The sequence below is a fragment of the Camelus dromedarius genome, chromosome 13 (genome assembly GCF_036321535.1).
Source record: "Camelus dromedarius isolate mCamDro1 chromosome 13, mCamDro1.pat, whole genome shotgun sequence".
NCBI lineage: Eukaryota > Metazoa > Chordata > Mammalia > Artiodactyla > Camelidae > Camelus > Camelus dromedarius.
Genome location: NC_087448.1, coordinates 70,319,400 through 70,346,812, shown reverse-complemented (window position 1 = coordinate 70,346,812; position 27,413 = coordinate 70,319,400). Strand labels below are relative to the sequence as shown.

General features: G+C 55.0%; 1 protein-coding gene across 5 annotated transcripts in view; it reads right to left on the bottom strand.

The window, feature by feature from the left end:
• Window positions 1–4,480: 4,480 nt before the first annotated feature.
• CRYL1 (crystallin lambda 1) overlaps window positions 4,481–27,413 on the bottom strand; it is a 78,498-nt gene continuing 55,565 nt past the window's right edge. For 4 of the 5 annotated variants that reach the window (XM_064493293.1, XM_031465700.2, XM_031465701.2 and 1 more), the window contains 5 exons: window positions 25,732–25,893; window positions 20,415–20,609; window positions 10,761–10,866; window positions 5,374–5,480; window positions 4,481–5,053 (listed from right to left, as the gene is read on the bottom strand). In XM_064493293.1, the coding sequence (XP_064349363.1) occupies window positions 4,940–5,053; window positions 5,374–5,480; window positions 10,761–10,866; window positions 20,415–20,609; window positions 25,732–25,893 (684 nt within the window). In that variant the 3' untranslated portion in view covers window positions 4,481–4,939. The remainder of the gene's footprint in view (window positions 5,054–5,373; window positions 5,481–10,760; window positions 10,867–20,414; window positions 20,610–25,731; window positions 25,894–27,413) is intronic. The other variant, XM_031465702.2, reaches the window with a different exon arrangement.

Below are 27,413 nucleotides of genomic sequence, written 5' to 3'. Positions count from 1 at the left end.
CCAACACAGGTGGCAAAGCTCTGGGTTTAAACCCACCACCCTCTCCTCCTGACCCTGCATCCATCCAACCCGTCAGGGGTTCATTTGACACCCTGTGTCCTGAAACAAGTTATTCAGAACCAGAACACTCATGTTCTCATTCTACATAGCCACAGAACATCCGGCACCACACGTTCTCCCTGGAAGACCCAAATTTGGGGCGTGAACTGTCCGACTTAAGCCCAGCTCCTACCAAACTTCCACGTGGCTGAGCGCCAGTCACATGTAATTATGCCCAGGATCTGGTAAAGCACAGAATCGGCCAACTGAGGAACACGCTGCCGTTAGACAGTACCACCCACAAAGTCACACGTCCTTATAGTCACGATGCCCCACCCCTAAGGGGGCTCTGATCCGAGTTGTCTGAGGACGGACAGTGCCCCCCAGGCGGTAACCCACGACCTGATCCTTCCCACCTGTCACCCACATGGTGCTGAGCGTGGGCTTTTGAGTTACCTGTCGCTGCAGCTTCAGGTGCGGGGACCTACAGGGAGCAGCCTTCCTGGCGGGGACGTGGGCTCCACGGATGTTCATCCCTGATGTGGTTTTTCAGAAATTCTACAGCAAAGGCTCAAATCAATCAAAGAATCTCTGAAGTAGCCACTTTGGGACAAATCCTTTGCCACCTCCTTCAGCCTTTCTACCTCTTTCACTCAACGCGGCCTGATCTGGGCAACCTGGGCAAGCAAGTTGCACCTACAGCTAAAGAAGTGCCGAGTCCCTGAGAGCAATTCCTGGGAACTCAACTGGGAGGGCACCCGTCCCCGGAGAAGAATTCACTCACAAACGCACAGGCCTCGACTGACAGGAAGAGCAAACTGGACAATCACACAACAACTGTTTTATACAGTGGGTGACAGACAGCACGTGACTGTCTCAGAAGAGAAGGGACTGGGATGCTGTCCGCTGGCAGGTGGAAGGCAGCGAGGGAGCCGTGCGCACCCTCCGGGGCCACTCTCCCCAGGCTGCCTGGGTGTGCGTGATAGGGACATGTCTGCGCTTTTTCTGAAAGTAAAGAGCAGTGAAGGAGGGGAGAGAAGAGCCTTTGGAGCCAGGTAGACTTGGGTTCTGATCTCCTTTGCAAAATCAGCAATGAAGGTGCCTCTTTCCAGGGCTGCTGCGTTGGCCCAAGACGCTGTGTATGAAGTGCCCGTCACAGTGCTGGGAACGTCATCGGTGCTCAGCAAACTGGCAGATCCTGTCATTTGCGGCAGAGAAACCAGACACCAGACCCAACTCCACCACCTACTAGCTCTGTGATCCAGTATCTCAGTTCCATCTGCAAAACAGGAATAATAGCAGTGATGACAAATTAGGCCCCAGATGATAAAACAGTGAACACTGTACATCACAGGGTATTATCCTGACCTTTGAAGTTTCTTCTGACTCCAGCAGTCCATAATTTATGATCTGATAAAGGGGTGATCTTGGTGGCACCCTGGTTCCCAGTGAGATGAGAAGGTTTACCAACTAATGGAGCTCGGTTGCTATAGCAACTCAGGTATCATTTTCAAAGTAAGAACGTTAATGTTCAGATACACATCTTGTATGATGTCCCAGGGGGTTTTGAACTGTAGATAAAGACATAAAACAAAGCTGTATTTTAGGATCAAAGCCAGCACTGGAGGGGAACTGATACTCTGCTAAGCTGGGAAAACCAGTACTTGCCGTGGCTTTTGGTAACATGACGTAAAGACACTCATGTATTTTGAAAACCCCAAATTCTCTTGTAGAAAATGTCAAGCACTATCAAGCCATTGTGCTCTCGCCACCTGACAAACACCCTCTCATCACAAGCAAGCAACTTTTCCCCATTATGGATTAAAAATAAAGTAAATGGGATTAAAAATAAGGTGACGTGGTTCTATTGATCTAGTAACTTCTGAAGCTGTTGAGAAAGAGGATGTGATATGTTCACAGAGAGGAGAGAGGGAGAGAGAAAATGTGTTATATATAACGCCGTATATAGTGTGTAACGCCATATGTAGTGTGTAACTCCGTATATAGTGTGCAACGCCGTATATAGTGTGCAACGCCGTATATAGTGTGTAAAGCCGTATGTAGTGTGTAACGCATCATATAGCGTGTAACGCCATATATAGTGTATAATTTGGAGAGAAAATATGTTATGTATGTTATTTATAATGCCATATATAATATATAAGAAAAGCATTATATGTAGTCATATATGTAACATATGGGAGGGAGACAGCTGGATAGCGAACAGGTTACATACTGGCTGGAGATCTCCAGGTACCGGTAGAATGAATGCCACCACCCGCCTGGAAGAGTTAAGAAGCTCCCCGCGTGCTGAACAGGGCACAGTTCACTCAGCTGCGGAGGCGGTCTGAGTGGAATAAGCATTTTCTGAAGGATTTATTGCGTTAAGCACAGCGGGCTCCTACTGTTTGAAAGGGTGCCTGGTTCGGGTGGCTTGTGTTTTCCTACACTGTGTCAGGAACTGCTTTCCCAGGTCCTAGTCTCATAGAAGAATCACTGATTCACGTTTCCAGGGTGCTCTAAAACCAGAAGCTGCGCTTTTCTCGGGAAACGCGAACTTTCTCGCCCTGTTGAGAGCGTTTTCTTCGCGTGGCGTGGCGTGGGCACTGGTGTCCAGATCCGAGACCAGTGAAGACGAGCCTCTCTCACACGCTCTCCTTCCCAGGCCACGTCGCCAGGGGCAGCTCTCTGTGCCGGAAACGTCAGGCTTCGACCTGGATCCAGCCGGATACGGCGCCCAGGGCAAGCTGGGCTCAACAAAGAGCTCCCACATACTTACTAGCATCCCAGTAGTTTGGAGGACTCCCTTTTCTTCCTGACGGAAAGGACCATTTTCTGAAAATACAGCTGCCCTGCCAGTTGCTTAGGGAGAATCACGAGGTCGTGACAGAGGGCCCTCGAATCCGTTGTGGGGAGGGGTCCTGTCGGGGGCTGGGGCAGGGACGGAGGTGGCTCACCGACCGGGGACCAGCGGTAGAGGCCCCGGGAGGCAGCTCTGACTCAACGTAAGGAAGAACTTCTAAGTCAAGGTTCCCAAGGGTCCAACAGGCACCCTGGGAGGGGGCCTCTGCTGGGGTGTCACCTCCCCCCCAGCCTCCCTCCGTAGCTCCTCCGGAACCGCACGCTCCCTGGGGACAGCTTCCAGCCCAAGACTGCGTTCTGGCTCCGCGTGGGCAGGCGTGGCACTGGTTCTATGAGCCCCAGTGCCCGCCCACAGCAGACGATCAGTAATGTTTGAGAGATGACTCGACTAAGGGAGGAAAACGCATCTGGTTTAACCTCAGTCTTGCAAGACTGATCCATGAGAAAGGTGCCTGATAATCCCTCAGCTGCTCTCAGAAGCAGTTTCTGAACCTCCGGGCTGAGCGAGGATCAGAGGGACTGCAGGGACCCCTTCTCTAGCCCCCAGGGGCACCGTGTGTCACCTGTGTCTCACAGGAGAGGGGACCGCACAGGCACTGGGGACATGGGTGCAGCGCTGCCTGGGGAAGGAGCAGGCTGAGTCCGCCGCAGCTAAGACCCTCCAGTTGTCAGGAGGGACTTCTGACATCCTGAGCTGACCGGCCCCTCAGCCCCTCAGCCCGGTCAGGCCCCGTTTCTTCAGTGTGTTCTGACCACCGCTCGGCCCTGGGCCCCATCTGGATCCGGTCCCAGCTCCAGGCTCCCCAGAGGGCCCTCCTTCGGGCCCAGGGAACCACTCCCCCTGCCGGGAATGCTGCATCCGGCAAGGGCATCCCAGCCACCCCCGGGGGCGGCTGGTCGCACAGGATCCCAGGAGCAGCTCCCCCACTTTATTCTGACCCTGTGCTGTCCTTCCAGAGGGCTCCAAGGGCAGGGACCGGGTGCTTGATGCCAGGGCACCCCAGCTGTTCAGGTGGCTGGAGCGTAAATGAACCTGATGGAGGAACACGGCCAGAGCCATGACTCCTCCTCTGTTCCTAACGGGGTGCAGGTTCCCACACACCGCAGCCCTGGCCCGAGGAAAGGCGTCTCCCTCCCGCGTGAAGCCGGGGGCCGGTCACCTGAAGTGGAGCGGGCTACGGGGCATCAGTGATCAGCAGGACCGCGCGGTGCTGGCGTGCGGTGTGGGGGGCTGGGACGCTAGTTCCTGGAGCACATGCGGAACTGGCGCTGGACCAGACCCTGCGACGAGGGAAGTGCTGGGCTGAAGTCAGAAGGGTCTCTCCCCTGCAGAACCGTGCATGGGGCCTCGTGTTTCCCGCGTGAGCGCCAGGGTGGGGCTGAAACAGAGCCTCCCAGACACACCCGACCGCGGAGCCTGGGGCAGGTGGGAAACTGGCCCAAAGTGTGGGCTTTCGCTGGTGACAGACAAAGGCCGGGAGCAAAGGATCAGCCTAAGACTCAACCATTGCGGCCCCTGGAAACACACCTATCGTCAGGACCGCCGTCTTTCTCAGAAGGCACAGAAGACACAGGTGTCTCTATGGGATCAAAACCTTTTATTTGGAATAAACATCAACAAAATGAACGCGCTGGTCTCATAAATGCTGGGCCACAGGGACCAGCACGAGCTCAGGAGATGATTGCCAAGATCCGTCGCTTGATTGAGGTAACTTGAAACTATAATCACTGGCTTAAAATGTAGCCACATGTAATCACACTAAGAATAAATGGTCAGACCTTCAGCCACTTGTCCCCCTGGCTTGTCTGAGTGCAGGGAATCAAGCCCTCAGACCCGAGTGTCGCGGTGGCCCCGAGCCCGGGGCGTGCTGGGAAGTGACCGCGGCCCACCCTCCACCGCTGTGCCCGCCACCTGTGGGGAGCAAGTCGGACTCTGTCCACCAAGCACCCCGCGCCCTGCGCTCAGAGTGGTTGGACTAAATGCTCTTAATTCCAGCAAAAGGCCTCCAGTGAGGGGGTGGCGGGCGGCGGGCAGGCTTCACTGGGGCTGCACCTGGCTTTTCAGCTTGGCCAGTCTCATGAGGCACCCGTCCCTCCACTCCCTCCTGGCAGCTAAGTGCGCTGGGTCATCTGGGACTTTCACACACATGGCCTGGGAACAGGAAAAGAGAAAAAAAAGAGGAGAAAAGGAACGAGGCATGAAGAGGAACTGATTGAGCAGGAGGGTAACTGCTCCTATTTAGGAAAACTGAGAATCTGCTTTCAGAGACAAAAGAAGTAAGGCCAACATTCAATTAACTTTTGAAAAAACCTTCCAAATCCAGAGCCACTGTTCCTGGTCACACTGCTTGCAGGCCCCCCACGACCTGGACGGCTGTGGACGGGCAGGGACGCAGAACCTCAAAGTTGGGGCGAGGATCCTGGCTACAAAAAACAGCCCCCCACCCCGCCCCAGGCAGTGGGTCTGCACACCTGGTGCACTTTCTCAGCTGCGGCCCCGGAAAACTCTGGAATGGGTCCAAAAGTCTTCAGGACACGTCTCATGCCTTCGCTGTATCTGTCACAGTAGCTCAGCATTCCTGGGAGCACAAGAGAACAAGCCCACGCATCAGGGAACAGAGGCTGTGCGCCCAGCACCAGGGGAGTGTGCGGGTGTCCCCGGGCGGAGAGCAGGTGCCCCGGGCCGTGCACCTGGCCGCGGCTCCAGCCTCTCTGGGCAACTCAGTCCTGAAAGTCCTGAAAAGCGTCCGGGCCTGCCATCCCACCTCTCACGGCCTGTGTTCCTGCTTTGACTCGAGTGTCACATGAATCCTGTTTTAGCCCAAACGCCTCCTTCCACAAAGCACCTGCAAGGTGACTTCCGTACATGGCTTGAATGTATTTCCTAAGAACCAAAGGTGTCGAGCTCTTAAGTCCCACTTCACTCTCATCCATGAAGCCTAGTTACCGCTTTGCTGCGTGTCTACGGTTATTTATCCCAGAGGCAGGCAGTGGCCGGTGGGTTCGAGCCCCGCCAGCCCGCAGCCCCGGGCCCTGGGGAGCCCGGGGAAGGTGGAGCCCTGGGATTCTGGGGGAGGAGCACACGAAGGAGCGGCCTCTGCTGAAGGGGCTGGGGGAGCGCGGGGTGCGTGAGGCTGAGGCGGGTTCGGAGGGGACCGGCCGCTCTGCCCGCAGCCCCGTGCACCCCGCTCCCCGTTCCCGCCCCCCTGCCCCAGGCCCGCCCGCAGCCGAGGCGGGACCGGCTCCGGGCAGCCCCTTGGGAGCCGAGGACGGGCTGCCCGCCCTTTGCCCGCCTCTCTCAGCGCGGGGGCTCAGCAGCCGGCCAGCCAGGCTGAAAAGGGCACAAGGGACCGGGCAGGCCCCGCCGCGCCGCGCACGGCGGATGCGCGCGGTCACGGCGAAGCTGACCTGCGCCGGCCCCGCCGGGCGAGCCCGGGGCCGCCGAGCCCGGCGTGGTCCCGGCGTGCGCGCCCCGCGGCGCCGCCCGACCGCTTCCCTGCTCTAGCGCGGTGAGGTGACGCCCGCTGTGTCCGGGCAGAGAGGCCGTTCGGAGGGTGAAACATCCAAACACCAGCTCGTCTGACGTCACCGCTGCAGCTGAGCGGCGGCTGCTGCCTTCGGAGGCCGGGGCTTCCGCGTGGGTTCCGGGTGACACGGGGACGGGCCGGAGCGCGGGCCCCGGGATCGGACGGCTCAGCGCCGCTGGGCCGCAGAAGACACCCGGGTGCTCACCCACTCCTGGAAATGAACTGTTTTCTTCACTTTGCCTATTTATTTCTTCAAACTAAAGGTGATAAAATCTAGGCACAAATACACTTTATTCTTTTTTAAGGAGCAGAGATGCAGGATGGAACGTGTTGGAAATTTCTTAAATGAGAGGAGAGGGGGAGGGTTCCCTGCAGCCGTGAACTCACTCCCTTTTGGGGGAAACAGGCTGCGCTGCTCCCCCTCCCGTGAGCCCCAGGCGCCACTCAGGTACCGTATTTCACCTCGGGGTCACTTCACGTTTTGTGAACGAGTGTTCCTCTTTCACTGTCCCAGCGAAGTCATTTGAGGCTCCCAGGGGCTTTCTAGAACCTTTTATCCTCACTGCCTTTTAAAGAATTTGTAGTTTTAAAAGGGCATTTATTTCTTCAAAACAGAATAAAATATGGTGAAGCTTTACAATATAATTCATAATTTCCCCCCAACTTGTTCAGAAAACTAATTACAATTTCAGTCTTACTAACATAAAAACACTTTTTATAACACGCACTCAGCTCTCGGGAGAAACGCAGTTCCCGGAGGGGTTGGGAGCCTCCCTGCCAGACACAGGAGTCGGTGACTTACAGTCAGGATCCGCCTGATGCTCATTATTTACAACTTTCCAGGGAACGTATCGCTGTCACTGTTGCCAGCGACCTCTCCCCTTCCATTCAAGAGTGAAAAAGGAGGGTTTCAATTTGCTTTCAACAATAATTTTGGCTTCTCTACACCATGAAAGGAGAAATGAGTGGGAATTATTCTTTAATAACAATTTCTTTGGAAACAGAAAGAAAAAAAATCACTTTTCCTTTTATCCCACTGGTCTGTCCTCCCCCATGTCTTCTACATGTCCACGCCCTCTGCTCTTAATATCCACTCTGAAAACTTGTAGAGCTAAGCTTTTTAGAAGACTGAACTAACTTAAGAGATGCTTATATGGAATAAGAAAAGATGGCGGTAAAAACCAGATTCCCATGAGTTTAGATTTCTCTCCCCTCACTGGCTGCTACCTTGGTTCCTTATCCTGAGCCCTGTGGGAGGGGGAGGGGCAGGGGAAGCCCCGGGGTGGGGGGAGGCCTTCTGGACCCGCAGCACAGCCAGGGCAAGTGCATGCGTGGGGCCTCCCGGTCTGTGCACGTGCAGCGGCTGGGGCTCTCCGGCGCTCAGCTACTTGGGGAGCCCTCACTGTTGCTTACCCGGAGGGGCCTGGTTCTCACACAGCACAGGATCCCATCTACATAAACTCGCCCGCTTCTAAGAGACAGGAGTTCACACAACTTACCAAGGAAGGTCAAAAAGACCCCATAGCACAGAGCGACCCTATCCACTCCCACCTGAGCCAGGCCGCACCTGAGGTCAGGGCGGCAAGTGGAGACAGAAACCACCGGGGCCCCTCAAATCCCAGCCCCATCAGTTCACAGGCTCCACCGCAAATGCAAGCTCCACACACGTGAATAAAACCCAGGTAGGTGTCTCGATTCAGGAAAGAAAAAAAAAAAACAAGCAGAATCCACACACAGGAGGGAGCTTAGCGAGGTGGGTGGTAAACATTCACTTCATCCGGGGGCGACTTCCAGGGACTGTCAGGTCCTGAGACCCAGTCACCTCCCCGGTGGAGCCAGACTCGGAGCACCAGGCAGCCCTCTGCGACCTACAGTCTAAAAGCTTAGTGAAGAGACCAACCAGATGGTGGGACTCTGAGGACTTCACGATTCCACAGAAAAACATGTCCTCATCTGTCATTTATTCTCTCTCAAGCACTTGTGAATCCTTTTGGGAGAATAAAAAGAGTAGTGAACTCACAAACGAGACAAACTCTGTATTACTGTGACGTGAGCTACGGGCTTACACGTGTGGCCACCCAGCCAGCGTCTCCACCTGGTTTGCTCTCACACCGCCCTGGGGCGGGGTCACTGCTGCTACACCCACTTTACAGGCAGGGAAACCGAGGAGCAGTAAACGGATGGCACCAGACCACCAGCTGGCGAGTCAGCAGGGCCCCCGCGGCTGGTGCCTCCCGGCGCTGCCTCGACAAGCAGCTGAGGGCCGAGGGAGGGTGCCGGCCTCCTGCTCCTCAGGTGACATTTTATTAGACTAAAAACAAACCCTAAAATATCTTTACCACTTCTAGATAAACTGTAGCTTTTAAGAGTGATAACCAGCCTTAACCTGAGAGGCCGGCTTTATGAAAACTGTACCAGGAAGAAAAGAAGAATTCCGTATTGCAGTCCTGAGCTATTCGGGGTTACAGCGTCAGGGACGCCCACATCCCCGCTGGCCCCGAGCCAGACCTCCTAACTGTCCACCTCTGGGCTCTGGAATGCTCTGAAGTCGAAATCTACATCCGTCCTCCAGTATCACATGAAGCCAATTAGGTTTCCTTATCACATCTGCTTTGTTTAAAAAATTGTTGTGGGCCTCCTTCCTGTCGGCACACTATTTGATTCCTGAGTTTCTGGTTTCCTTGGCTTCTGTGTCTATTTGTTTGGGAGTTAGAGCTGTTCTCAGCCTCTCCCCATCAGTTTCTCGATACCTGAATTATCTTATTTTTCTCAAGGAAAAAAAAAAGGAACAGAGAAACATGGTGGTTACCAGGCAGTGTCTACATACATTTCAAATGCTTAAATATGTTCATCACTTTTAAGATGCTGGTTGAAAAGACATTTGAAATTACCCAGGGGCTCGTTTTCACGGACTTGGGAACTTCCGCTTCACTCCTACGAGGCCTGTTCCTTGCACACCCCCTGCTCAGGGCTGCCCCACCACAAAAGCCTGGCGCCCACGGGGAGAGCCGCGTCCTGGAGGGAGAACCAGCGGCGACGGGGCCGCTTCCGCAGACACACTGTAGCCCACTCGGAACCACACGAGTGCCCCCAGGGCGAGAGTGTGTCTAATAGCACTGCTTGACTTACTCACTGAAATTACCTCATTAATGACTGTGGTGAAAACTGACTGAACTGTGGAACCACACCAACTAAGCCCAGTGGCTCCCGGGGTCCCCCACTCCGACCCCAACCTCGCTGCAGGAGCCTCCCCGGACCTGAGCACCCTGCTCACCCCACGCAGCAGGGCCCCCTGCACAGCAGCACCAGGCTCTAGAAAGTTTCCCCTGCGGGGTCCAGTCTTCCAGCCTGGTTCTGCCCCACAAGGGACAGGGACAGACAGACATATACTACTTTGGTCACCTTCGGGAGAAGTTCCAGTTTCTTAACGTTTTTGTCAAATGTAGGCCATGGAGCTGAATATAAGATTTATTCTCCTTCTGCATGTTTTACACTTAATAATGTAATAGTTGAAACAATACATAATAATTGTAGAAATTTATGACAACACAAGAGCAAAAGGATGTTACTTATAATTTCAACACCAGGAGACAGCAACAGTAATAACATCTTGTGACATTGTCCCAGAGCTTTATGCATAGCTTTTTTGAATTATTTTGTTTTAATTTGTTGTAGGTTTTACTGCTTGTTTTTCAAATGATGTCTCCTTTTTGAATCGAGTAAAGTCTGGCTGAAGGCTTCATTCCTGGGAGATGCTAGCCCTTCTCAAGTTCTCTTTCTCTTAGAGTCTCAGGCTCACCTCTTTCCCGGGCCATGGAGGCCGGGCCGCCCTGCGCCCCTGCAGAAGCCCCTCCCCCAGCACCCCACCTCCGCGCCCCGCCCCCCGCAGAAGCCCCTCCCCAGCACCCCCTCCCACGGAAGGAGCCCCGCGACGCACCCAGGAGCCGCTCCTGCTCGGCAGATGCTCCAGCAGAGGTGCATGCGGTCCCTCCTCCAGCCCTGTCTGCTTCTCCTGCCTCTGCACAATCTCACCAGCTTCCTCAGGACACGCAGCTGTCTCCCCTGAGGCTGGGGCTCCGCGGCCACGTCTCCGCGTCACCCGCTCCACTCTCACGGGGGTGCTCTCCGCCGCCCGGAGGCGCGTGGTCTAGTGGCCCGGCATCTCAGCCGGCCGTCCCAGCCCCTCCCTGTGAATTACCAGGCTGGCCTGTCTCCTGCACGATACTGTTTCTATTCCGTTGTAAGAAAAGACCCAGATTGATGTTGGCAAAACCCACGAAAACACTAACCAGCACGGAACTCCCGCCGCAGCCCGAGGGAACCCCAGCATACCTTCCGCGTTGAGGTGCATGGTCTCCAGGGGCCCGATGAAGGCGTACCGCATGCCCAGGCCCTCTGACATGACGAGGTCGAGGTCACCCGGAGACACGACGCCCTCCTAGGCGAAGACAGGGCAGCGCGGGTGAGTTCGCTGGGAAGACCACTGCTTTACCACCCTTTCACCCTCACTTCTCTAGGGCGGGATCCCCATACACCCTCCAAAGCGCCATAACGGATAGTCATCAAAGTTTGTCCTCCGAGGGCTGCCCCGCGGGCCACAGGGAGGAGCCCCTGATCTGGGGTCTGGGCCAGGCCCTCCCGCTCCAGAGCTGGAGGACATCCCCCTTCCCCGGGGCCACAGGGACCCCCTCCAGACTCCGGGTCACCCTTGAGGTCTGCGCATCCCACGCCACCTGTCACCCAGCTGCCAAGGGGGAAGACGTGCCCTCAGGCCTCCATGGGTGTCTGGGCCACAGACATGATGGGGGGAGGGAGATGGGGGGGTCGGCGCCACCACACAGGGCAGGGCAACTCATGTGCGACTCAGAAACGTGGGATGAGAGGCCCCTCCCGCGTGGCTGTGTGCGCGTGTGTGACGTTTGGGTGCACACAGCCACGGAGGCTGGAGGACTCAACGGGCGGCCTGCAGCCACACCTGAGCCCGGCTTCCTGACTCATAAGTCTCCCTCCTCCAGGGAGGCTAACAACCTGGCTTTTGTAACAACCATTTCTCCACATTCCTGAGTAACAGAGTTTGCATTTAGCCTGTTTTCACCTTCCTGGAAATGGACTCAAGGCTTCTGTGCTTTTCAGATTCCCCACAACCTGGGCTGCTGCAGGGCCCCTCCTGGTTGGTGTGTAAAACTCAGTTCACGCATCCAGCCTACTGTCCACGACCGCCAGGAGCCTCACCGGGGCGATGGCAGGGCTGGTCCCAGGTCCCGAGGGGCTGAGTGTGGGAGCTGCGTTGGGGGACTGGGGAATCACGCACAGAAGGGCCGCGTGCTGCCCAGAACCACCACGAAACGCAGCAGGAAACGTGGCTTCTGGTCCTGGCCCCTGCGGCGGCGTCCCCACTCCCTGAGGCTTGGAATGTGGGGAAGGGCAGCCCCGCGGGGGCCTGCAGACCCTCCCTCAGCCCCGGTCCCGGGTCAACATTCCAGCGGCCTGAAGTTCTCGCTCCAGCTGAGAAGGGCGCAGGCCTGGAGGCCGCCTTCCGCCTGCAGTGCTGTTTGTCTTGGCTCTTTCCTTCCACAGCTGAGTTCAGTACTTTCAGAGCTGACTTCAAAAGGACTTCAAAATACCAAAAAGGGAGCCACCCAAGAGTAGTTAATTTTTGATCTGTAAGCATCACACGAGCTAACGGCGACCTGATGAGACAAAGCCTCAGAGGGGCCTCAGCACCCAACGCGGCCCCAGGTGGGCGGAGCCGCACTTCATCGGGCCCCAGGCGTCCCAGGTGTCCTGGCTTCACCTACTATGGCCGCCAGCTGTCATCAGGTGCTATTCAGCCATCGACAAGTTAGAAAAGGGGAAAGTTTTCAGATTTTCTCTTCCTCACTGCTCCCCCCGCTCTGGATTTTCTGAGGCAGGCTTCTCTAAGCTTGCGCTTTTAACCTAGAAGCTAAATCCAGGGAAGAGAAATGGTCATAATTCAGCCCAGATGCTCACTGAACAGGACCCCACACCCCTAGGGCAAACAGCCAGTTCACCCCGCAGCACTCAGCACTGAACTGAAGCTTCACTCACGTTCAGGGTATTCTGATGCTCGAGCTGCCTGGCTGTGCGGTGAGCTCCGCTCCAAAAGCCTGGTGGCACCTGCGGCCTCCGTGTGAGGATTACCAGTAACCGAATAAATCACCGCAGCGGCACCAAGGGCCAAGAGCCGGAGCTGAACGAATCTGGTGACACCTCTCAGAGTCAGGATGCCGTCCAGCAGTCTGAGGGCTGAGGCCCCACCTCACTGCTGTGTCTGTGGTCCAGTTAACATGTCAGTATGGCCATCGGTACTTCCGCCCTTTCATGGTAAAATTCTCAAGCCACACGTTCAAGGAAAAGCCCCAGGTGGTTAAAAGTTTCCCAAGTCCCAGAGCAACGAACACTGTGATCAGCGCTAGTCAGAAACTGGGCGAGGAGAGCCCAGCCAGAGTGGAAAGGAGCCCCCTTTACTCAACACCTTCCTGCTTCCACTTCTGTTAGCAACACACACTCAGGGCCTGGACACACACCCCACACCCGGCCTGCTCGGGCTGCCCCACGAGCAAGGTGCAGAGCTGACATGCTATGTGTCACAGCCCCCGCCAGGGAGACAGAACCAGTCAGTCACATACGTGCAGCAAGATTTCCGTCAAGGACTCGGCTTGTACAACTGCGGGCAGCGGGACCCTGAAATCTGGGGCAGGAGCTGCTGGTGGAAACCTCACTTCTGCTCTTAAGGCTGTTCAACTGACTGAAGTTCGCCCAGATTACTGGGAATAATCTCCTTAAAGTCAAGTGACAGTAGACACTACCACATCTATAAAATACCTTCTCAGAAACAGTAGTGACAGCAGCCTGTTTGACTGAGTGACGGGCACTCAGCCGATCTGTACAGGGGACTGGAGTTCAAAGCTTGGCGTCGAGGGTCTGGCACTTTGTGGGTGAGGACAGGAGGGGGAGACACATCCTAAGTAACAACCTTGGTGCTTGGCCTGGCCCTCTTAGGGGACGTGGGAGGAAGGGGTGGGGGTGGAGGTCTCGCACAGTTCAGGAAGGCAAAACCTGCTGAATGAAACCTGTAACTATTTCCTCTACTGATTATCAGCTACACAGAAATATTTTTCCTTTTCATCATCCCAGCCTCACATGGAAGCTCTTTATTCAGCGCACGGGTTTGCATGCCCTCGGTTCATCTGCCTTTCTCACGTTCTTCATGCCAACTTCCTTGGCTAATTTTTTAAACTGATTCCCAGCTTTTAATCTTCTGTTTTGCTCGCTTTTCACCACACCTGGTCCTGAGTTTTCAAGTTTTTCCTGTGCAACACTTCTTTTCTTCAGCCAGCACCAGCACCACCAGGAACACAGACAAACCTGCCCCCAGGAATCTGCAAGGGTACACACAAGTTCCCCACAACAGGAGCTGTCGAGGCTTCAATCCATTGTCTTAACTGAGAAACAGGAGCCAGAAAAGGTTCTGCTTGGTTACATATCAGGAGATGAAATGCAACATCCAAGGGCAGGGAGGAAGCCACACTGGTTCAGCATCACCCTGTCAGAGGCCAGGAGAAGGGGCTACAGAAAGGCCGCCTCAGTCTCCTTAGTAGGAGGTGGGAACGGGCTGGAACCCTGATCCCCAGAGACATTCAGTGGGGAGCCAGATGAGGACCACCCCCAAGCAGGAGTCAGTCAAGCATGGGTGAGGGTACCGGACCCTCCCTAGAAGGTCCACCCCTGCAGCCCTTACGAACAAATGGTACAGAGAGCAACGTAGTGACTGGTGGTGAAGCTGAAGCTAAGAACCACCATGATGAGTCACCGTCTTTCACGAGAAAGTAACTAAAGCAGGAGTCGGTCCCTCACACACTGACATGGCCTAGTTTTCTACGCTCCTCACTTCTGAAAGAAATGATCAAACAACTGCGTCTCCCACACACAACAGGAAACCAGTTCCCAAGCAAGAGTGAAAAAGACCCGATGTGCCCATCCACATGCACACCTCCTTCCGGGAAAAAGGTGAGGCAGACACAGCATTGTAACAGGTGAAAAAGACAAGACGGCCAGGTGCTGCCCGCTGTCACTCAGAGGCTGTGCCAGGTCTATGAGCTGCCGGGCACCACGTGCTTTCTTGGAAGTGGGGCACCAACATTCCTGCAGAATGACCCGGGCAGACATGTACGCTCGGGGAAGAGCTGACTGCACACGCTGAGCTGATGCAACAAGAGGCTGAATCACACCCATCACGCACGGTCCAGAGCCTCGGAGCGGACGCCGGGGGAGGAGATGAGGCTTGAGGTGGCGAGTCCCGGCCAGGCTGCTGGGAGGCAAGCCCAGCACCACCCAGGGCAGGGGACATGGCCAAGCCCTGGGACAGCAGCCAGCCTCCTGCTGCTCCTCCGACAGATGGCTCACAGGATCAGACCACGAGAGCCACCAGGGAGCAGATGTTCTGGAACTTTTGCTTGAGCCTCAGCTTCTCCTACTGGCCACCCTCCAGGTGAGCCACAGCCCGAGGCGGCCCTGCCGTTTTCAGCATCTTCCCTCTGAAGACAGACTTCTGAAACAGCCCCACCTTCCCCACCTGGAAGCACCACTTTGAACAAGCTTTCTCTTGTTGGGGCCTCAAGCACCAGGCTCCGCACCCCACCTGATCCCAAAGCCTGTGAAGCACGTCACTGGGCCTGACCCCACTCTCCTTCTCCCCCCTCACTGCCCGTCTGCACAGTCTGCCTTCTGGAGAGCACCTGGCAGGCACTCAGTCGCAGGGTCCCAATCAGGGAGACACTCCTGGAAAAGCCCCTCCCAGACCTGGGAGAGGATGGCCATGGAGGCAGCTCACCTTCTGACCCAGCTTCCTCCCCAGAACCTGCGTGTGTGAGAGGGAAACGTCCCAGGACTAACTCGGACTCTGAGTCCAGGGCCCACGCGTCCACCCGCTTCTGAAACAATCAAACAACTGCCTCCCTCCACGTGTGCACAGCCCACGGGAGAGACCTGAGGGGTCCCCAGAGCACCCAGTCGACATTAGGTCACCTCCCCCAACCCTGTCTGGACTCATCGGTCCCCTGTGTCACCTGCTGGGGTCGACGTGGGGCCCGCTCACCTGCCAGCAGTACCGGCCCGAGAGCCATCTGACTCCCAGCGGCCATAGGGGCCGGCCCTCAGGCAAAAGGAGGCCACCTGCTCGATCTGGCTGTTCTCTGGGAGGGACCCTGTGTTCACACAGGCCCACGACCAAGACGAGCAGAACCAGACTACAGTTTGCATCCCTGCTCCAGAAATCAAAGGTAGATGCGGAGGCCTGATGCCACGTGTGGCAGCACGACGAGGAAGCTGCCGGCTGGGCCCAGGGAGGCCAGCTTCGCTCTGCAGGAGCAGTGAAAACCTAGCATTCGTTCATTCTGATGTGTTCCTGTTTTAATTAAAAGTGAATGAAATCTTTTTTAAAAATTAATCTTCACATCTTTTTGGGGATAACCAGAGGTATTCAGTGTCATAAACCTAGGACTAGAAGTCACGTCTACCAAGGGACCACGTACGAGTCTTTCCACTAAGCAGAGCTGGTTGGAGCTGCATGTTTATCTGTTACGAGCCTTTGTCAGAGATAAAGAGGGTCAGAAACAAGAGACACAGAAAAACACAGGAGAAAAGACAAATAAAAAAGATGGTAGAATACACTATCTCACGGAAGTTAAGACTCCATCAACTGGAAGCTAAATTCGTATTTATTGTTCCATTTTGGAAGAAAAATGCTGCCAATAAAACTAAAATGTTAAAAATTTAAAAATGAAAGTGTATTTTAGAACAGCTGTAATTCGATCCATCAAGACTGAGGCCAAGGTCTCAGGGAGCAAGCCAGGACTTCTCTGCCTTTACTGCACAAGTGAATCCCCTGGGGGGCATGATAAAATGCAGAGTCCAATCCTGCAGGTGGTGCATTTCAAACAAGCTCCCAGCGAAGCCCAAGCTGCCATCCTGGGCCCAGGGCCTCACCTGTACAGCCAGAATGTGAGCATTTCAGCTCAGAGCACGTCCCCGGGTTCAGGGACTCCACAAACGTCACTGCCCCTGTCATCACTATAACCTGTAGCATTGACTAAACCATTACTGTATGCCAGCACTTAACATTCACAACCCCATCCAATCCTCATCAGACCCCAAAAAGGAACAGTCCATTGTCTTCTCCACTTACAAATGCAGACACTGCAGCACAGAGGGGGCACAGGTCTGAATCCCCACCAGACCATGCAATATGATCAAAGCATTAATTTGTAAAGGCAAAAATAACAGTAAGTCTCTTATTCGTGGTTTTAAGTTCAGATGATCTGAAAAAAATCTGAAAATCATGAAAAATGTAAAGGAAAGTACTTTGTAAACTTTAAAATACTGTCCAAGCTGAAGTTACTGGTGAGTAGACGAAGCTCAGAGGCTCGCTGGGCTGACTGTTAATTCCTGTGTCACACAGCTGGCCCTCAAACTCAGCCCATCGTGTATCGAACATATTCAGTTAAAAAAAATCCATAAAGTTCCAAACAGCACAACATGAATTTGCTATGAAAGCCAACTATTTACATAGTATTTTATATTGTATCTACAACTATCTACGCAGCACTGTCATGGTACTAGGACGGAAGCCCCTGAATGACTTTACCACAAAACGCCTTATCTGTGAATTTCACCACGTGATCTTTGAGATGCATTTTATTAGCTGAAACAAGTCCTTAAACAGCTGCATCCATGTCAGAATAAACCTCAAGGACAAAGGTCTGGAATCTCTCAGAGGGTCCTGTGCAGACCACGGACCATCCCTGACAAGACACCAGAGGGAATTTCTGCAGATCACGGCCCGAGGAGCAAAATCCAGCTTGGAGCTCACATTTCTCAGGAGGAACAAAACCCCAGGTAAGCAGTTTCCAAGCTCATCATCACCAGCACATTCCCAGCAGCTGAGAGTCTGCCGCCGGCGGCTCCGTGATTCACCGCTGCCGCCTCCGCCCACCTTCCCCCGACGGGGCAAGAATTTACCGGCAGCACAAGCTCGCTATTGTTCGGGAGGAAGTTACCATCACAGCACCGCCTCCCCTACTGTGCTCATTAATTCAAGAACATGGATTGCAGATCACCTTCCCGGCCAACAGGATCTCGTCACCCGGGTACCGGATCTCGGGCTCCGGGGCAACAGCCAGACTCATCGACCCGGCATTTCCAAGCCGACAAGCACTGGACTGACCCGATGCTGTGGCCAGACGGGCGTCCGGGAGCCCCGCGTCCCTCGGAGCGGGCAGAGCACATGGCTGGGGCAGCAACAAGACCGCGTGTGTCGTGCTGGGTGCAGGACAGACAAGGGGCTCCCCGCTTCCCCCCGCGCTCGGTTGCTCCCCAAACCACAGCCCCGCGTGGGGCCTCCCCATGCCCCCGCCTGTCCCCTCAGGCATCCCTCCCGCGCTCGGCTGCAGGTGATAAGGACCACCCTCCAAAGTTAGTGAGGCAAACTGAAACCAGGAAAACCAGAGAGAAAAGTCAACGAAACGAGAATCCTTTTGTTCAAGAAAGCGGTGAAACTGAGACACGTCCAGCAAGGCCGACAAGACAGAGGTCCCCCCTCGGGGATGAGCCCAGGGAGGTCGCTGTGGGCCCTGCAGCCCCTGCAAGGGTGAGAGCAGACGGCCGACAGCTTTATGCCCATACACTCAGCGACTCGTGGGAACCGGGCCCTTTTCTCAAAAACTGCAAACCACCCAAAGTCAGTCAAGACAAAACAGACAATCGGAATGGTTCTAGAACCATTGAAGCAGTTGGATTCGCAGTTATAACCTCCTAAGAAAGAGGTTCTGCAGGCTGAGGTGGTTTCCCTGGAGAATTCTACCCAACAGTTAAGGAAGTTAACAAGACTTGTCCAGCCTCTTCCAGAAAACAGAAGAGGAGGGGAAACTCCCCTACCCATTTTATGCGTTATTTCCATGACACCAAAGTCAAGAAAACATAGTTCAAATAGAGATCAACATGTCTTCCCAACTTAGACGCAAAACGGCCTAACAAAACTGGAGACATCGGATCCAGCAATGTCCAGGAGCCGTCACACCAAGTCCAAGTGGGGCTCACTCGGGTCCGCGAGGCTGGTCTGCATGGAAACCTCTGCCACCCGCCACCTCTGGGCACAGGGTCCCGCGTCCCCCGGCCCAGGCCGCCCCACAGGCCCCGCCGACCAGCCTGACCCGGCAGAGGGTGCGGGCCTCCCGCGGGCCTCCCGCGCTGGGACCCGGCCGGGCCGCGGAGCGGGAGGTCCAGGCCGCCCCAGGGGCTCCTGGAAAAGAGACTCGTAGGATGTGGCGGTCTCCGCTCCCCACGCGGCTGCTTTTACCCTAAGTGGCCCTTACACGTGCTGAGCTGAACTCGGGCCCCGACCCTGGATTGCGGGTCCTGGCTCGGGGCCCGAGTGTCGCGGCGCGCGCACGCACATGGTACACACACGCACACGCCCCACGTAGGCACGTGGGTGCACGCACGCACGCACAGACGCTGGTGCACGCAGATGCACACAGTACACATACGTAAGCACGCACGCACACGCCCCACGTAGGCACTCGGACGCGCACGACGAGGTGGGCTGTGCGCGGCGCAGGCCTCCCTGACCTCCGTACCTGAGGTGGGGGCGGAGCACCAGCGGCGCGGTTTTCTTCCAGGAGCCTGGCAGCGGGCGCCGGAGCGGTGAGTAGGGAGGCCGCCCTCAACGAGCGAGCCCGAGGGAAGCGGCCGGCGTCTGGGCCACCGCACCCTCTGCCCTCGCCCCGCCTGCGGGCCCAGCGTCCGCAGCTGAAGCGCCGTGCGGGCCGGGTCTGCGCGCATGGCGGGGTCGGGGACGCGGGGGCTCTGGTCCCCGCCACCCCCGCCCAGCCTGGGGACGGGGACCTGCCGCAACCCTGTCTGTACATAGTCTTTGTTTCTTAAGTGAATTATGTTCTCGACTTCCTCCAAAAGCGGCTTGGGGGTTCGGGGTTCTGGTCCCACTGTCTTAATCTCATTTCTGTAGCCTGTTCTGACTTTGTCACGTGCACACTGCACCTGGTGGACTTTAGGTCTGGGCTCCTGGTGGGGACTCCGCCAGGCGTGGGTCCCACAGTGGCCAGCGTCCTTGTTTTGTCTCGGGCTGGGATCGCTGGGCATGCTTGGGAGCCAAGACGGGAGCTGTGGGTCCATCCAGGCAAAGATGGTTTACCCTGGGCCCCCTTTTCCTCGCTCACTCTGGCCCGGTGGCGGCAGGATAGGTGCCGGCCGAACACCCTGCTCACCCGGGCAGAAGCCGGGAAGCATCAGAAAGTGGGTGGTGGAGACCTGGCCGGCTGAGCCTGGACCCTGGGCTCCACTCCCAGGCCTGGAGCTGCTCTGACGCCTACCTGCCAGGGACCAGGCCCCTCAACTGAACAATGCAGATGGCAGTGCACGCAGCCAGGCAATTGAAAATCGCGTGTAACATCTTTTAATTAAAAGTTGAGGATGTAAATAATCTTCTATTTATATGTAAGAGCATGTTACTAACAAGTTTAAGGTCATTCACTGTTTCTTTCTCAAGATCGTGAAATAAATTGGGTTCTTTAGAGGATACAAGGTTACTCAAAATATAATTTTTCTCCTGAAAAAGTATAACACTGTGGGGAAGAATCTGAGACTGGGAAAACGCAGCAAGTCACGGAGATAACTACTTGGTAATGACGAGAAAGGGCGAGAAGGAAGTCTGCCATCACACCTGAATAGCAGGTGACTTGCCGTGCAGAGGATTCTCTGAAGTGCTGAATTTGCTACCTGACATTTGACTGCTATTGCCTTTTGACTGAACCTGAGAGAGAAGTTTGCCTGTGGTCTCCAGAATAGAGCCAGTGGGATGGAGCCTGTATGCCTTTCCCACCCCAGCGGGGACCCCCAAGACGCCCGCCCCTTCTGCTCAGCTGCGGGGACAGAGGGCAGCCCACGCACCTCCACAAGCCTCCAGGCCTCGCTGATAATTGCGTATTGGAGGCGGTTCAGAGCGAAGCCGTCAATCTCCTTCATGATTCTGACCGGGGACTGTCCAATCTTCCGCATCAGGGCGTGAGTTCTGTCCACGGTCGCGGGGGCGGTCTCTGGGTGTGGGACCAGCTCAACCAATGGGACGTAATAGGGTGGGTTTACCTTAGGAGAGAGACAGAGGGGAGAGAATCAAGAGGATGGCTCTGGAGTTTGGGGTGTCATTCTGGCAGACCTGGCCCACCTTCCTGAATGGTCAGTGGGGGCGGGTTCAACTTTGGAATGAAGGCCCCTCGAGACTCAGCATCCAATGACAAGAAGCTTGAGAAATAAAGTAATTCACAAATGGGAGAAAAAAAAACGTGAGTACAGAACAGCATGGTTTTGTTAAAGAAAAATGACCAACATCGAGCTTGAAATTTGAAGGTGCAAATGACCGTCCTGTACAATTACAGTTGATCTCCAAACCCTTGACCTTCCATGGGGTTTCTATATCTACCAGATGTCCAGACCTCCTGGGCTACTGCCTGCCCTGCCCCCACGCCCCAGCCATCCTCTCCCAGCTAGTCATTGCCATTCTACTGTGTCAGTGTTAAAAATGATCCTTAATTTGTCCGTGTTGCGCCTCAAACATTTGCTTCCCCAATCACATCCTACCTAGAAATCACAAAATATCAGAAGCCCTCTATAGCCCTGATGTGACGGTGCAGTCTAAGACAGGAAGAGACTGTCCTCATTGGAAGGAAGCATTTGCCTGCCCAGCACTGAACCTTTGGCTCTGGTTTTCTTGGTTTACTTTGGGAAGCCGTTCTTGATTCTCAAAGAGAGTTCTACATGTGAAGAGGCTGCTGGTTAGCCGCACCAGTGAGCAGATGCACACTAGACTTCCCCAGATCATGCTTTTCTTTTTCTTCCACACGACTGAAAATTGGTAGATTCTCACATTTACCAAATACGACAAGAACCATCCACTTTAAAATGACTTCTACAGAACAGAGAAGAATTTCTCTGTCCTAGGGCTGCCTGGAACAGGCAGCTGGTCCACACACTTCAGACAAGCCTACTCTCAGCCCTCTCAGAAAGCAGGAGAGGATGGCTCCTGTTTCAGGTAAATTATAAATCAGTGCCTTAGTTGAATCACTTGTTGAATCCTGCCTGTAATCACTGAATTCTTACAGTAATGTTTGTTTAACTTCTGGCATTTTTAAAGATCAGAATTCTAAGAACTGGAAGCACGTGTGCCCTAGATGAACTTCTCTTTACTGTAAAGCAGGGATATTGGGCTTAGGGTCTCTTCGGTACTGAGCCTGGTGAGGAGCAAAAACAGATTAGGACAAACAGTTAAAGGGCATTTTTATGTACAGCTTGCTCACACATCCTTCCCGCACTGTCTGGTGCCCCCAGGCCGCCGCCGCTGGCCTCCCTCTGTGCCGCTCTCAGACTCGCCTGGGAGACTTCATCAGCACCGAGGGCGCTACTGCTAGCAGGATGCTGAGGTCTCACCGCCCGCTGCAGGCCCGTGTTTATAACTCTGCACTGGACGCTCTCCCCTGGGCACCCCACAGGCACACACTCCACCTGTCATGGGTTAAACTCAGGTCGGAGGGAGTCAGAGCACCTCAGTCCTGTGACAGAGAATCAGTCCCTGTTTCAGGCTCAGAGAGGGGTCCTGGAGATTACGGCAGGTGCTCCTAAGACGTGAGAGGAGGGAAGGGAGAGAAGACGAGGAAACCGAAGAGGCTCTATGGAAAAGGAGGGGAAAGGCCGTCTACTGACACGCTGTTCTCTCCGACGGGGCTGGTAGGTCGGGGCCTTCGCTGTGAGAAGCATGCTCTCAAGAACTGGGGGAAAACACGGAGAAGAGGAGACGGTTTCTGGACGGCTAGGGAGGTGGTCCCGGGGCTAGCGGAGAGCGGGACCGAGCGTTGCTGGAGGCACGGGGGTGGTGGCCTGTGAGGCTCAGCGCTCAGACAGCCGGGCAGCGGGAGGAGGGATTTTCCACTGACCAGGGTCTGGAGCGGAGCCTGCGGCACGTGATCAGGGTAGCCCCGCTGCCCAACAGAAGCTCCGCGTTCTGTGCAGCAGGTTAGCCAAGCAGGCTCTCAGGGAAGGAAGCCCGTCCCTTCTCCCAGGAAAAGGCGGCACCGGTTTGCGGTTCGTTCGCACATACGCGCGGCGGGCCTCCCCCTCGGGGGGCTCCTCTTCCTCACTCCCTCGGTGTTGTGACCATTCTCAGAGCACAGCCCTTTCATCAGCGACACCCCGCCTTCCTGACAGAGAAGCGGCGGGAGCTGGCAGCGCGCGGGGGACGCAAACACGGAACATTCGCGTCGCCACCAACACGAGCGCCCGTCGGAGGCGGCGTCGCGGGGCGAGGCCGGGCCGGCACTTGTGGGCGGGGCCCCGTTTCCCTCCGGGCGCGCGTCCGCTCTGCGGCTGCCGAGCAGGCAGCCACGCTGGAGCTGCGCGCCCCGGAGGTGCTGCCGCTCAGGGCCGTGGTCCCGGCCGCCTCGCCGCGGAGCACGCGTCGGAGGAGGGGCGGCGCAGAGAGCGCGTGGTGCGCTAGGGCCGCCCGCGCCGCCGGCTGAAGATGGAAGGAACGAGCGGGGCCTTTGTGAAGCGCGGCCAGAACTGCCCGTGGGGACCTGCGGCTCTGGCTGATGCCGCCATGGAGCCCGAGTGCCAGGAGCGACTGCGGCCAAACTCGGCTTTCAGTCGTCAGCAAAAACCTCCAGCCACCCGTGGCCACCCTGAGCCCCTCGCCCCTCACAGGCAGCCCAGAGGCGCTGGAGGGGAGGGCTGTCGGGGCATCACCCCTCTTCCTGAGCCCGGCCCTTCCTGGAACCGGTCTGTGAAACACCTGGGCGCCGGGAGGACCCGAGAGTCCCCACCCCACCCCACCCCCACCCGGAAAGGCACCGAGGGCGCGTGGGTGTGGCCGGTGGAGACGGCAGCCTTCGCCCAGCACCCACTGCCAGGTCCTTCAGAGGCGTGAGCAGGCTTCCTCCTCCTTTGTTTTGTTTCCTGTCGGGCAGAGAACCCCAGTGGCTGCGCACCAAGCAGAAGGCAGAGCGCCAGCCTCTCCCGCCTGTCTGGCCTGGAGGGGGACGGAAAACTCTGTGGCTCCTAAAAATCATAGATGGTTCTAGATTATCGAGGCACTTTTCCCCCAGAGGTCAGGAGATCCAGAAGTAGGCAGCGTGAGCCAGAAGGGGTAAAATTCCAAGGACAGTCAGTTTGAGTGATGTGATTTGCTTTGGTTAATGTCAGTTTTGGTTTAAAATTATTTATAAAAGTAATGAGAGATTAATTTTTAAATTAAGGCCTCACTCTGTGCTGTCTGTGTTTGATTAAGTAAACGCGAGCGAGGCCGGAAAGGTGTGAGGGAGACGAGCGCCACGCCGCACAGTTAGCGCGGGCGGCCGCCCCGCAGGGCTCGGGCTGCCTCGTGCAGCAGAGAAGGGCAGGTGGGGCCTGGCCCGGCCCAGCGGGGGATGAAATGAAGGGATGTGGAGAGAGTCTGGGCAGAGGACTTAGGAGGTGTTTTGGGGACAATCTGATTCAGTTGTTTTTTAAACTGACTTAGAAGTAAAAGCACTGGTTATAGATGGAAGCTCTTGGCCAAGAAGCTCACTTTTCACTGAAGCAACCAAGTGACAATCTAGTAAGTGGCTCATGCTTCCTGAGAGCCCTTTGGATGGACACAGACACGTCACAGAAGCGAAGACGTGACACGCCTCGTGGGATCTGGGGTTTGGAGGCTCCAGTTAAGGTCCCCTTGGTGCTGCTTTCCCCTGGACTGAGTGGTTAGGAAATGCTTGGTTTTCATCCCTGTTCTCTTTTTTTAAAATAATTGTTCTTTAGATTTTCTGTTAGACTTCAGCACAGGACGTCCAGAAGCAGTCAGGCATGTCAGTGGTGATCCAGGCTGTCCCTCTACTCAGCACAGAAGACCCGGCAGGAATCTGTGACTCCCCTTTGTTTTCACGCATGCTTGGAACACTGCCCTCAGGTTCTGTGAAGGAGCTGCCCGCCTCTCGGAGCCATCTTCACTGCAGAAAGGACCTTCGGCTTATCCTCCAAGGGCCCGTTTCCACCACACCACAGCGCTGCTCTGTGCCTGAGCAGTTCTGATTGTTCAGAGCAGCTCTCATGGTTCCCCAGCCCCAGTATCACCAAGCCTCCTGTCACCATCCTCCTGCTTCCCAAGTACGAGTGCCCTGCCAGTCACGCTGCTCTCCTGGCAACTCTGCATGCCCCATCCTGTGCTTGGCCAGCTCTCTGCTTATGCTCCTTCCAGCCTCTCACAGCAGCCCAACCAGGTCCGCCCCCATCGGGCAGCTCTCGGTGTTCTCAACCTTTAACCTCGGTGGCCGGTGGTGCAGAGGGTGTGGCATTGTCATACGCATCCTGTTGATTGTGGCTGGAGCCGTGTTCACTTTTCTGTCCTAGCAGGCTGTCCCGGCTCTCCACTCAGTCCTCAGATGCCCACCAAATGATCCCCCAACCCCCACTCTTAATTCCCCTTTCTTGACTTTTAACAGGTTAACCTCAAAAAGATTGAGTGCCTGCGTGCCAACACACCTCCTCCCAAGGCACTCCTAGTGAGTAAGCCGGCCAGTCAGTGACGAGGCCTGGTGGGAGGGACCACAGGAAGGAAGGTTTAAGTCAGAGCTGCTCCCCAGAGCCCCGGGTGGGGCCCATCAGCACAGATGACCCCACTCTGACCTGAGCTCAGGGAAGCACACAGTGCAGGTGGCCCGCCTGCAGAATCCCGCTTGGCCTGGACTGTGTGCTAGTGTAGCGCCCTTTCCTTGGCCGTGCAGTTACTTGTTTAGCAGCCTCTCTCCTCAGCTGGACCAGGAGTTACTTGAGTCTGCTCGTTCCACCCCGTGATGCACGAGATACAAGATAACAGCTCAAGGAATTTTTGGATAAAATTCCTTTAAAAAATGCTGATACTGTACACCTCTCTAAGTACACTAAAAACCACTGAATTGTACAAGTTGATTTATGTGATCTCCATAAAGTGGTTAAAACAAAGTCCTACTGTATATATAACACAGGGGGCTGTATTCAATATCCTGTAATTACCTATAATGAAAAAGAATATATATGTATAACTGAATCACTTTGCTGTACACCATAAACTCACACAACACTGTAAATTAACTATACTTCAATTTAAAAAAAAAACAGTTAAAAGTACTAGCAGATAGTCAAAATGTGTTGCTCCCCAAAACCCAAATGAGAGTCACTCAATCTCAGGTGAGCTCAATATACTCACGGGGTGCGCCACGAGGCACTGCTTCCTGTGCGCCAGGCCAGCGAACAGCTTGGAGGGCAGGAGGCAGGAGCTGGAGCTGCTCAAGACCACATCATCGTCCATGATTCCATCCAGCTGAGCAAACAGCTGCTGCTTCAGTTCTAGGTCTTCTGGAACACACTCCTGAAAAGGACACCTTCAGGTTACCCCTCAGGGTCACCACACTCAGACCCAAGCAAAGCGCCTCACATTTGACTCCTTCCTAAATGAACCAATTAGAAAACCATCAGCAACATTTAAGAACAGAACAAAAGCTGCCCGAAAATGACAGACCTTGGTACCTGGAAACTGGATGATGCATACGTAGGAATTGTACTTTCTGGTTTCGTGTCAGTTGTCAGTCTGAAAGTTCTCATAATAAAAAAATGCGTGGGGGTGGGGTCACAAAGAGAGCACACAACAGTGCTCCAGGCACCTCGCCGTAAGCCTCAGCAGTAGCCACGCCGCCTGCCTTCCCCGTCTTGCTCATCAGATCAGCTTATCTTCAAGGAAGAATCGTATCTTCATGAAATGAGCAAACGTTACATCCACAATTCCCAGAAGACTTTTTAAGAATTCATTTCTAATTGGAAATCATTTGAAAAAGCCCTCTATTTCTAAAATTAATAGGAGTAGGAGAGGAGGGTTGAGAAGCAAATTGGGATTAAAGACATAACAGCTGCTCTGAAGTTCTGATTATGTGTGGAGCTGGGGTGAGTGAGACGCCGTCCTCAGACACCCGCGTGCAGGCGCACAGGTGAGGCGTGTCCTGGGGACTGCGATACTCAGGGCGGGTGCTGCCCTGCTGCGGATGGGAGCGGAACAGAGCAGGACGTCACTGGACGTTCTGGGCGCCCTTCCCTCCTGCCACCACCCGGGAAATCACACCGGGGGTCACTCCTACCCAAGAGGGTCTGTGAACTCCCCTGTTCCCTGGTGAATTGGAAACAATGGTTCTCAGTAAGGTCTGACAACAGAATCACTTGTTAAAGATGCAGATTCCCAGACCTGCTGAATCAGACTCTGGGTGTGGGTCCGAGTATCTGCATTTTTAATCAGATGTTCTGATGATTTTTGCTCACTGAAGTTTGAGACCCAGTATTCTGAGTTGTGATCCAAAGTGTTGGCCCCACTCCCAGTGGTCTGAGACCAAATACATCCTCAGGGGCCTCCCACTCGCTTCCCCGCCGGACCCTGGCGGAGTGCGGCCTGGGTTGTTACCAGCTCTTGTAGTAGAAGTGGCACAAGCACCAGCAGGTAACCAGAAGGGCGCCAAGTCGGGGTGCAGTGCAGAAGCACTGCCACCAGCAGGGCCACCAGGGTTACCCTCAAAAGTAGTGTCTGCAAGTTTAACACCTAAGTTAGTATCTAATGTGGTGAAATCAGCTGTGTAAACATTGTGACATGAGTTCCATTTCTATACCATCTACGAGATTTTAAGTTTTCCTCTGAGGGTGAGGAGTCAATATTGAGTTTGTACTTTTAAAAAATGTAATCAAACCATGTGAAATTTTACTCAGAACAAAAGGTCACATAAGCACCACCTCTCAAAGACGGGGAAAAAATGGAGTCATTTAAGAACTGTGAAGCTCATTGTGTTAAACCCCTTATCAAAGGGGAAAAGCTACAGTAGCTGGCTGGTTGTATTGAGTGGTTCCTGGATC